We start from the raw sequence: 12,463 nt of genomic DNA on the forward strand, positions 1-12,463 counted from the left end.
ACTTCTAGAAATGATAAGTATAAAAATTTAAATTTAAAAATTGAATGGCCACCTTAAAGCTAAAGAATAAGTGAATCTTAAAAGATAAGTATGAAGCCCTGCCCAGGTACTCAGTTGGTTAGAGCATCATCTCCATACATCAAGGTTGCAGGTTTGATCCTTGGTCAGGGCACATACCAATGAATACATAAAGTGGAACAACAAATCAATGCTTCTCTCTCTCTCCTCCTTGCTCTAAAATCAATAAATAAAAATTTGAAAATAAATATAAGTATGAAGAATTTATCAAGAAGACAACACATAGAAAAAATAAATGATAAATATGAAAGAGAGTTTAAGGACACACAGAATAAAATAAGTCTATCATATGTCTAATTGGAGCCCAAGAAGGCTATAATTCAGAGAATGGGATGTAGGCAATATGTGAATAAAGAATGTCTGAGAATTGTACAGAATTGCTAAAAGATACTAATATAAGTGGCCTAGAAAATCCCAAGAAGAGTAAAAAAAAAGAATTATTTACCTACACACTCATAATGAAACTGCAGTTTAGAGATCTAAAAAGCAGATATTAGAAAGGACAGATAATTAAAAGAATAGCAATTGGACTGGTGAATGACTTCTCAACAGTAACACGGAAGCTAGAAAACAACAAAATGATATCTGTAACGTACTAGGAAAAATAGATCACATTTCATTGACTCTTAAGAGCCACAAATTTTCACATTTCTGCAATTGGGATGCATCTAAAAGTTAATGCCATTTCATATTGTGGATAGTTTAGCTAGAAACTTTAAAATTTCATAATGGTGCATTAAAAAGTAGTGTTTCTTCAAATCAAGGAAAAATGGTAACTGTCAACTATAATTGTATACTGAGTGACATTATGGTTTTAGATTAAGAGTAGAATAAAGACATTTTAGACAAACAAAAACTGAACTTACCACCAATAGGCCCTTATTTAAGAAAATTCTAGTCTGGCCAGGTAGCTAAGTTGGTTAGAGCATCATCCCCGTACCCCAATGTTGCGGGTTTGATCTCCAGTGAGCACACATACAAGAATCAACCAATGAATGCATAACTAAGTAGAACAATAAATCAATGTTTCTCTCTGTTTCTCTCTCCCTCCTCCTTCCTCCCTCTTTCTAAAATCAATAAGTAGAAAAACTTAAAAGTAAAAATCAATTCTAAAGAATGTATTCCTCATAGAAAGGAAAGGAACTGACAAAGTCTGAAATATGAGAAAGAACAGACAACAAAAATTAATAGTAAATATGTGGGTATATTTAACTAAGCATTAATTAATTTTAAGAATCTGATTTATAGGGTTGAAAATAAAGGAGAGAACCAAAAATATATATTTTTTTTTATACACACACACATATTGAAGGGGAAAAAACAGTTTAAAGCACTATAAAACTTTCAGATTACTCAGGAGTAACAAGGATTCCAGTTAAGTTAGTTAAGTATATATGTTAAAACCATTGATAAAACCACTAAAACAATAGCCATATAGCATATAACTTCTAAACTATTAGAAAAGGAAAAAATGGAATGAAAAAAATAAAACAAATACAACACAACAAACCAAAAACATAATCAGTTTTTAGCATGATAGAAAGGGGCAAGGATTAAGGAAACAGGAAAAAAACAGGACAAATAGGATACATATAATATGATGGTAGAAATATATACAAATAACCAGTAATGTCAATACATACAAATGGACTAGCCTTTCCATTTAAGAAAAAGGATTATCATCATTATTTGAAAAAGAAAAAAATGAGCACAATAATATATTTGTACATTAGAATACTACAAAATAATGGAAATTATTGAGTAATACCAACACAAATCTCAGTAAGCAAAAAGCATCGAGTCTTAAAAGAATAAAAACAGTATAATTTCAATTCATATAAATTTTTTTTGTATTATCATTTTTTTCTAGTCATATAAACTTTTAAAACATAAATTAACATTGATCATGGATATATATATATGAGTGATAAAACTAGGAAAAGAAGCAAGAGCATGATTAACACAAAATTCAAAGTATCTACTATTTTGAAATTTAGGTAGAAGGAAAAGGACTCAGTCAGGAAGGAACACAGGAAACCTGTAAGCTACTGGCAATGTATGAAACTAGGTGGTGGGTTCATCGCTATCTGTTTTATTATCTAACCTGTATGTATACATTTTGTAGTTCTTTTCTATGTAGAACATTTTTTAAAAATCATAAAACTACATGTTTTTAGAAGATGCATATATGTTCAGAGAGAGAACGGAGATAATGGAGAAAAATAAAGTGAGAAGGGCCTTGCACAAGGGATGATCATGTACAATGAACTAAGTATGAATAACTTGAGTATGCCTGAGGTCTACAACAAAAGAGTGAATTAATTAAAATAGGCTAAATGTTTTATTTAGTATATCGCAATATTGCTAAGATTCCAAACACCAAAATAAAAAGAAAAATATAATTATATCTAATTACTTGTAATTTATAGAAATGAAAAATAGTCAACCTGTAATTTATTTTTCTAGATAAGTTCTTTCAGATACAGCTTGAAAACTTTTCTTATTTCATAGTTCAGAAGATATGGACAAAGAGAAATGCTGTATAAACTCTTTATATAAGAATCTCATTTAGATAATAAAAATTAAAATGCATAAAACTGCACAATTAAAATGTATAAAAACTGATATACTGATGTAATTTCTCATGGAATTCCATGTAGCAGTTAACATGCACAGACTAAATTTATGTGAGTCAGAAAGAACAACTCTCAGAAACATAGGATTGAATGAAAATAGAAAGACATAAAGTTATGTCTATAGAATATCATTTATGTAATTTTTTAAATACCCAAGTATTAAATACATGGACATAAAGCCTATACACTTAGTTCAGAATAGTTATCTCTTCAAAGGAAAAAAAAGTGATCCCAGATGGTCAAACAGAATTTCCATATAGGCTTATAATGTATCAGCTGCCTTGACCCCCCACACCCCCATCTCTCGCTGCACACCATGCAGCCCAGTAACCAAGAAGGCTAATGCTCAATAGCAGAGGCTCCAGGGCCTGTCCCAATACCAGGATGACAAGAGCAATTTTATGGTGCTGTGTTATAGTTATAATTCAAGTTTCTTGTTTTATAATTGACTTAAAATAAAGTTCATAGTTAAATAAGGACATGTTGAAAATAAGATTATAGTGACTTTATTAATATAAAATTTATAATTGTATAATGTACCAATATTAAATTGTATTTTTATTGTGTTCTTACCACATGATGTGAAAAATGGCGAAATAAATTTTTAATTTTTGAAGGGATCCATGAGCATTTATGTACTTGAAAGTTCAATTACTAAATATTGGGCACTGTCCTTTGCATTATATCATTTACTCTTTTCCCATCTTTATTGAGGTATAATTAAAAATAAAAATTACATGTAAAGTGTGTGATGATGTTTCAGTATATGTATACATGGTGAAATAGTCCACACAATCAAGCTAATGTACATATTCATCACCTCACACAGTTATCATTTTCTTTTTTTCTTCCGTTCTTATTTGTGGTGACACTTAAAATCCACCCTCTTAGCAAATTTCAAGTATAAAATACAATATTGTTAACTATACACACATTGCTGTAAAATAGATCGCCAGAACTTACTCATCTTGCACAACTAAAATCATATCCTTTGGCCAACCTCTCCATTTCTCTCTCCCTTCTGCCTCTGAAAACCACCATTCTACTCTTTGCTTCTGAGTTTGACTATTTTAAATTTTACAAATAAGTGAGATCATGAAGTATTTCTCTTTCTTTATCTAGCTTATTGCACTTAGCATAATGTCCTCCAGGTTCATCCATGTTTTTAAGATGGCAAGATATCCTTTTTTTTTTTTTAATTTATTTGTTTGTTTATTTTATTTTTAGAGAGAGGGGAAAGGAGAAAGAGAGGGAGAGAAACATCACTGTGTGGTTGCCTCTCACTCGCGCCCCCAACTGGGGACCTGACGTGCAACCTAGTCATGTGTCCTGACTGGGAATCGAACCAGCGACACTTGGCTCGCAGGCCGACGCTCAATCCACTGAGCCACAGCAGCCAGGGCCCCTTCTTTTTAAAGGCTGAATAATATTGCATTGCATATACGTACACATTTTCCATTCAGCCCGTTGACTCATTTTTAATGTAATATATTTCTTTGCCTAGAAAAGAAACTATGTTTGTCCTCATTTAAAACCAACAGGGGGAGTAAATAAACCAATCCCCTATTTCCCATTCTCACTCCCAACTCAAGACTTCATCTCGTAGGAACTACAAGCTAAAGACCGGGCGGATCTTTCCAGTGGTCCTTAAAAGTTATCAATGGAAGGGACATCATCTGATCCAAAAGAATATTTAATTTACAGGAAGATTCTCATTAGGGTCTAGACCTAATAATACAAAGCTGCAGACCAAGGGGGTAAAAGGATACACTGGAAAGATGATCAGAGTCAGCCTCTAGTTCTGCTGATAAATCACTGTGCCACCTCTCTAGTGGTCAGCTGCCTAATCTGCAAAATAATAGGGTTGGAGCAAATTAAATCAGAGGCCCTTTACATTATATATTTTTATATTGTTTTGGGATGGTGGGCCTCAGTGAAATGTCAGGACGACCAAAAAGGCAAAAATAAGTAATAACCACTATGAGGCTCCATTACATTTAGATGTTTCGCTGTTCATTGTTCTAGAGTCAAGCACGGAATGAAAAGAAGTGAGAGATCCTTTGCCTCATGCTCGCACCATTCATTAGCCAGGGTGTTAGCATGGGCAGGTGGGCAAACAGAACTGGACTTTCCTTTCTTCTACAATAGCTCTAGATTGCGCAGGAGACTTTTACCTCTACCTTCTGAGAACGGGTAAAAAATAAATGTCAGAGTACAACTCACCACTGGGCTATTGTTCTGAAATGTGTGAGCTGATATATAACTGACTTCTGTTGGCTTAGGCTCATGGGGGCTTTTGCTTTGGCCAATAGCGAGCCTTCCTTGACCTAAGTGGTTTAAAAACTGGAAAGAACCTGATGACATGCTGGAGAGAAAAGAAGCAAGAAACAGATCTAGTAATGGTGACCTATGGTACCTCCAGAGGGACTCAGCATAGAGTGGTCAGGACAGAGATACTGCGGTCTGCCCAGCGACAACAGCAAATGTCTTTGAGAAGGTTCCACCTCAGATCCTTACAGTTTAGCCAGACCTCAGAAGGAGTTGCCCACTGAACCTGTTCCTTAGAGACAAGGCAGGTCTAGTTTCTGAATAGTATCAAAACACTATTTATTATATATTGTAACTTGTTGAAACAGTCTGCTAATATACATATACGCGCTCATAATATCATACTTAAATGCTACTAGTGAATCATATCTTTAGACACCTAATTTACAAATTTCCTTCATTTTCAATTTCTCAGTCTATCTGAAATGCTAATTATATCCCCCAAGACTCGGCTGAAAGATAAAACAGTCTAACGTGTTAATAATGCAGCATGTGATAGCTCATAGCCCCCTTTTGCCTCAAAGGAACATAAAATGTAACTGCACATTATAATTTTTTCCCAAGAACTTCAGTATTGTTTTAAGTCCCTACCCAGTTCAATTCCATATATTTTTCCATTTTAAAATGAAAATAAAAGCAATAGAGAAAATAAATCTTCCAAATTAATACCCATATATTTTGTTAAGCAATAAGATAGAGATTTCTTTTTTATGATCGTGGAATGTATTCTTGCAGGGGGTGGGGGTGGGGTTACACTTAGAAACTGTGCACCTAAGGGCCTAAATCTATGTGGCGTATGTGTTCCTTTGCTGGATGGTATCTTTCAGAAAATTGAACATTCCCAGAAAGAGAGGAATTTTCGTAAGAGGAGAAAAAAAGAGGATGCTGTGATTTGAAGAACATGGAACAGAAAGCACAAAGGCCTTATTTCCTCACTACCACTATAATCCATGCCAAAATTAATTCATTCTAGATTTATTGATAGTGAAGGCAATTACTGAAGTGCAAATATTTCTAATGAGACTTTAGTGTCTTCCAATTCTTTTCGTAAGAACCAAGAAGAGAAAGAGCAACATAAGTTTCAGTGAATGAAAAGCGAGAATAAACTGCTCCTCAGTCTTGGAACAAGAATGATATGGAGACAATGGTCTTCTTAAGAATCCTATCCTTTACTTTTATTTCCTTATCATTTTATGATTCTTATGCTCAATTAAATAGAGCTTACTGAGTCTCATATTGCTTCTAAGAAACAAGCTACTGTGTGGGCCCAAGTATATATCCTCAGAAACATAAACATATAAATCCTTCAGTATCAGTTTAAGAACCATTTCCTTCCTGGTGGTGAACACAAATACAGTATATAGATGATGTGTTATTACAGAACTGTACATGTGAAATCTGTATAATTTTATTAACCAATATCACTCCAATAAATTTAGTAAATAAATTTAAAAAGACACCGCTTTCCTTGAGTCCTGCAAGAAATCTCTCTCTCTCCTCCTAACTCTTAAAAGTATATGACCTATACTATTCTTCTGATTAAAGGTACTTAAGAGCAGGATCTATTTCTGGGTACAAAAACTACAGACTGAATAAAGAACTCAACAGGAAAAAAAAAACTTCTTAATAAAAAGTTAACTTATATAGGTGATAGTACTGTTCTCCCAAACTACCCTTATAAAATATAATAAAAATGTATAAGGAGAATAAAGCAAAAATAAAGAAATATGACATAATTATTCTGTGATTTTAGGTTTGTACATTATTCTATTTTTTATGCACTCCTATGATTTATCAATACTTCAAATTAGAAAGATATGGTCTGTTATGCTTCGTATAGTAGAAATAAATTTTTACCATATCAGGCACAAGAGAAAATTCCAAACCCAAGGTCAATTCCCAGAAGAAACCTGAACTGTCCCATATGAGTTGCCTCCCTGCACAACTTACCAGTAGAATGTTTACACATCGGACCCTGTTGCTAGGTGCGTGCATCACAGAGGTCCACAGGAGAAAAGGGACCTTTTCTAGTGATGCGGTACAATCTCTGTGGGTGTTTCCCTAATGAAGTGAAAACACAAAGTGGTTTCATCAAGCATTAGTGAACTTAACTCTTAAGAAACTGATCCCACTGAAAGTACACCGTCTGGCAAATGTGAAACTCACATTTTGGGTCTTACTCTTAAGAAATTCTTGCAATACGTCAAAATTTTATACAACAACACCTATACCTCATCAAGGGAGAAATACTTTGAGAGGAGGAGAAAAATAATGATTCCATTTACTATTCCTAAAGCAAAGATGATCTGTCTGAAAAGCTGATATCCTATTTCAGGAAAATATGTTTATGCCAGAGAAAGTATGTCCCTATTATGTATCTTTGATAGCAGAATCACTAAGATTATACTTCAAAAACCATCTAATCTAGTAGTTGTCAACTCTGCTCCTACGTATCAAATACATCAGAATCTCAAAGAAAACTCCAAAAAACACTGATACCCTGTCCCTATCCCAAGTTCTGACTTAATTGTTCTACAGTGGAGCCTAGGCATAAATATTTTTTAAAAACTACACAGGTGTGACTTTAGGGTTGAGAATGACTGTCCCATTATCTTCTTTTATGTATGATAAAATGAGGCAAGGAGAAATTAAGGATATTTATAAGAATGAGAGTAATAACTAAGACAGAAAAATAATTTTTTCCCTCTAAAATTAGCTTTTTAAAATTACATCCCCAAGGAGCAGGAATGTAAGTATGAACAAGACAGATAATCGTTTATATAGGTTACATTGTGGTTAAAAAAAAAAAAGTTAAAGCAAACAAGTATATAAATCAATAAAATCATTTTAGATAGTTGTAAGTGCTGTGAAAATAGACTAACGTGACAATAATGAGGCAACTTTTGATAAGAATTTTGTAATAAATACGTGTATAAAAATTATCACGGTGTGCACTTTAAATTTATATACATGTCAATACCTAAAAAAACTGGGAGTGTGGAAATTAAGTGACCTGAACAATTTACCTCTGAATTGTATTGGATGGCTGTAACCTAACTTATAAAACTCTTGACACTTGCAGAACCAACGCTCACAAAATCCTGGCTGCCTGGGGCCCATCAGTCCTGCTCCAAGTCTCCCGTATTCTCCCGAGTGGACGCCCACGCGGAGGCTGTGTCGGCCCTTGCAGGTCTCTGGGCATCTAGTTTACCTTAGGAACGCAGTCAGGCTCCCGCGTCCGCGAAACTTCTCCCGGCAAACCGCCCCTCCGCCTCCGCATCCGCCCCCGATAGGCTAAAATAGAGAGACCCGACCCCCTCTTAAGCAGCTTCCCCGCCCCACAGAAAGGCGCGGTCTGAAACAACTCTTTCCACCAGCCAGTCCTTGTAGTCCATCACTGAGTTTATCTTCACGCCGCATTCCAGACCCCTCACTTCCAGCTCATAGTTTAAGGGAAATACGTTCTTCCGGACTGCGCACGCACAACCCCGTCCAGGGGGTGGAGAGTTGGGGGGCGTGGGGAGGGGGCGCAGGCGCAGAAGCAAGCCCTTCGCGGGAGGTCTCCGGCCACGTGGGTTGAGCATTCCCGCGCTGCAGTAAAGGGAGTCGAATCTTGGCTTTGCGGTGTCCATCGTGGGCAGCAGACTAGGACAGGTCATGGCACCAGCGGAAATCTTGAACGGGAAGGAGGTCTCCACGTAAGCACCTGTAGTTGTTAGGGCGTGTTGGTTGGGCTGAAGGGCTCTGAGCAGATTGTCCAGAACAGCAATGAACCTATTTTTGTTTTTTGGTTTTTGTTTTGAGGGCGGGAGACTTGTAGCGAAAAATCAGAACAGCCCAGTGGGGAGGGAAGACGTTGTCCTGAGCCCTTCACATCTGAAGACCGACCTCTTGTAGCCAAAGAAAGAGAAGTCAGGCACAATCTGCGGTTGCTGGTGGCTGTGCCCGCTGTCTACGGGGCTTGTGGGACATGTTCTCTTACCCGGCCTGTGTTCCCAAAAGTGCAGATGGAGGTGAAAAGACTGAGATTAGTTAGGTAACAGAGGGTCTCCTTTTCCCACTGCACCAGAGTCATCATTTGCTAACTGGGGCCCAGTTCTCCTATGAATTTAATGCTCCTCTAACAGCCGATCTCTGGGTCCTGGTCCTAGAGTTACTTTCTAGTTTGGCTCTTGAATCTTAACAATATTTCGTATTGCATTTGGCCTCTGCCCGTTTTACCCCTACATGAAATCTGAACGCCTAACTAGTGGATGTGATTGCCAGATTTACTCCCAGGAAGTAACACCCTCAGCTTTTTGCCTTGGGAGTGACTAATGGGGAAAATGAGAGTAGAAGAGGGAAGGATATACAGGGTGGGGCAAAAGAAGGTTTACAGTTTCTATAGGAAAATAATACAATTAATAAATAATAATACAAGAATAGGTGGTTGTGCACTTGCAACTGTAAACCTATTTTTGCTACAGCCTCCTGCAGGTTGCTCTTGGGACCTTGAACCTCACCACTTGTTTCATAACAGCTGTAGCTGGCAACAGTAATTGTGCTAGGAACTCCTAATTTTGTTAGTGAGATGTTTTTGAGTGAATTGTAGAGTCATTGGTGGTGCAGTCCACCTTGGGGCAGAATGAATGTTTCCCGGAAAGAGAAAGTGACACGTAAATTAGATTGTGGTGAATCTTTCACATTGGTGAGGAGAAACCCCAGGCTTTAGACTAGAAATCACAATACTTTGATTGCTTTTCAACATTTAGTTTACTTATATTAAAACCTTCCTTTACTGGTGGCTTTTCCCTTTTTTTCTTTTTAAAAAATTGTCCCCATTTTTCCTTGTCTTTGCCCTCCTCCACCCAGCCCCTGGACCCCCTCCCCTGGCCTTCTTCACACTGTTGTCTGTGTCCGTGAGCTACGTACATATGTCTTTGGCTAATCTCTTCTGAATGGATAACAGAGTTGTGGTACATTTATACTACATGGCTGTGAGAAAGAAGGAACTCTTACCCTTTGCACCAGCATCATGGACGTGGAGATTATTATGCTAGGTGAAATAAGCCAGTCAGAGAAAGACAAAAACCATATGGTCTCACTTGTATGTGGAATCTAATGAGCAAAACTAGTGACTTTTTCTTGATGAAAGCTTCCTCTTAGAAAGGCTGGTTTGTGAAGAGGTAATTTAGATTTGCTTCTTGGCAGGCTACTGAGACTAGGTGCATACTGGATATGTTTTGATTGAGTGGAGAGCAAGCTAAAGTACGTTTGTAAGCTCCATGAGGCAAATACCTGCAGTATTTTGTTTATGTCTATATCCGTAAATACCTGCAACCCTTGTTTCAGTATTTACTAGTTGTGTGGCTTTAAGGAAATTAACTTCCCTGTGCTAAAATTTCCTCAAATGTAAAATAAAGATAATATCTAGGCCATTGAGTTGTTTAAAGAATTACATGAGTTATTAACTGAAGAGCATTTAGAATTGTTCCTGGCACATAGTAAGTGTGCGATACACATGCGCTGTATTAATGATTAGTAATCACAGTTGACCCTTGAGCAACAAGGATTTGAACTGCGCAGATCTACTTACATGCAGAGTTTTTTCAATAAAGATGCAGTCGGCTCTCTGTGTTCTTCTGGATTTTGCATCCCTGGATTCAACCAGCTACAAATCAAAAACAGTATTTTCAATTTACAGTTGGAAATCGCAGTTGCAGAGGGCCGACTGTATGCCTTGTTCTAGGCCATTAAATATAAGGGACTTGAGCGTCCTTCGGATTTTGAAAGCCGCATGGGGAGTGAGGGATCCTAGAACCAGTTCCCCTCGGATACTGAGAGCCTACTGTAGTTAAATTTGGGGGAGTCAGAAGTTATACTCCGATACATGACAGTGTGGGGGCAGTGCCCCAAACCCTCATGTTGTTCAAGGGCAACTGTAGTGGGTACATGGATAATTGACTTATTATATGTTGACAGTGATAACTGCCTTGAAATCTGTTTCAGTGACTCAACATTAGCTGCACATTAAAATCTCTTAGGGAGCTGTTGTGTGTCCTGTTTTATTTTCACAAAACCTGAGTAACTAACACCAGGTAGAAAATGACATTGACACCATCTCACTCTCATTCAGTCACCACCCCTACAAAGGTAATCGACTTATAACACTGATGACTAGTGTCACCTGTTTGTGAACTTTATATAAATGACATCATACAGTATCAAGTCTTCTGTGTCAGTACTGTGCTTCTGTGACGATTCCATGTTGCATGTAGTTGTAGTTAATTTACTCTCATGGCTGTGTTGTATTCTGTTACATGAATATGCCACTGTTCACTTATCCATGGACATATATGGGTTCCTATTTTTTGGTGATTATCAACAGTCTTGCTATGGGCATTCTTTTACATATCTTTTGGTGGAACATATTATGCACACATTTCTGTTGATTACATATCTAAGAGAAGAATTCTGGAGGAATAGGACATATGTATGATCAGCTTTAGTAGAGATTGCCAAACTTTTCCAATGTAGTTTTACTAACTTGCACTCATAAGGAGCTTTTGAAAAGTATCAATGTTTAGTGCCCACACCGGACTGATTTAATTGGAATTGCTAGCAGTAAGCCACTGGACTCAGTACTTTTAGTCTTTTAAAAGCTCATTCTGTGATGGTAAAGCAACTTGAAGGTTGATAATGATGTAATGTAAAGCCTTAAAATCAAGTCCAGTGATCATGATTGAAGAACAGTATGGCAGTGATTTGGCCAAAGGCATCGAAAGCATTTTCTGGAGAAGACTGTTTCAGCTCCTGGAAGGGTCTCTCCCAACATGCTCAGAGTTAACATAGCTAACCTTTTACTGTGCCGGTGGTTGAGCAATCAGGTCCTACTAACACAGTTCATAAAAGAGCATTGAGACGAAGGCCTCTTTGTGCTGACAGATTTTTCTTTAATGTACTTGTAACGTGACTCTCAGACACTGCCGCATGTTGGCACCTCAGCTTTCATGGAGAGCTTGACTTCGGGAGCTGGTTGTGCTTACAGTTCCTCTGAGGGAGCTCTGCTGCGGGGTGCGGGGCAGGGATGGCAGCCTGCCTGGCTCATGGGATAGTGCAGTCCCCAGTTCCTTGTGCTGAGGCTGCAGCAGGCAGCTGACCCTTGGGGAAGCTTCAACAAGAATGTGGCTCTTACAGCTTTAGTAGTTTGGGCTGTGGGTGGAGGCTCTGGTCTCCAACTTTCCTCTTTTGCCAGGTCAAGGGTATTCTTTTTTTTTTTTTTCTTTTTAGGAGTGTTTTATATATTTCTTAATTGTATTTTTCATTACCCTCTATACTCTCTTCAAGGATATTCTTGAGGAAAGGTAAGCGAACTTCTTAAATTGTAGCCAGTGATCCTGGAATCTGGGGAGAGGGTCTCTCATTCCCGAGTTTGCAGGTCA

General features: G+C 37.3%; 2 protein-coding genes across 2 annotated transcripts in view; one reads left to right on the forward strand and one right to left on the reverse strand.

The window, feature by feature from the left end:
* Positions 1 to 8,322, reverse strand: part of LOC150016906 (uncharacterized) — a 28,973-nt gene extending 20,651 nt beyond the window's left edge. Inside the window, 2 exon segments of the mRNA XM_090268364.1 lie at positions 6,993 to 7,103; positions 8,254 to 8,322. Of these exon segments, the coding sequence (XP_090124490.1) occupies positions 6,993 to 7,103; positions 8,254 to 8,322 (180 nt within the window).
* Positions 8,323 to 8,651: 329 nt separating this feature from the next.
* The window catches only part of MTHFD1 (methylenetetrahydrofolate dehydrogenase, cyclohydrolase and formyltetrahydrofolate synthetase 1), a 54,180-nt gene continuing 50,368 nt past the window's right edge, over positions 8,652 to 12,463 (forward strand). The window contains exon 1 of the mRNA XM_090270975.1: positions 8,652 to 8,740. Within this exon, the coding sequence (XP_090127101.1) occupies positions 8,700 to 8,740 (41 nt within the window). The 5' untranslated portion in view covers positions 8,652 to 8,699. The remainder of the gene's footprint in view (positions 8,741 to 12,463) is intronic.

The sequence above is a fragment of the Furipterus horrens genome, unplaced genomic scaffold (assembly GCF_987537825.1).
Source record: "Furipterus horrens unplaced genomic scaffold, mFurHor1.1.pri manual_scaffold_3, whole genome shotgun sequence".
NCBI classification, from domain to species: Eukaryota; Metazoa; Chordata; class Mammalia; order Chiroptera; family Furipteridae; genus Furipterus; species Furipterus horrens.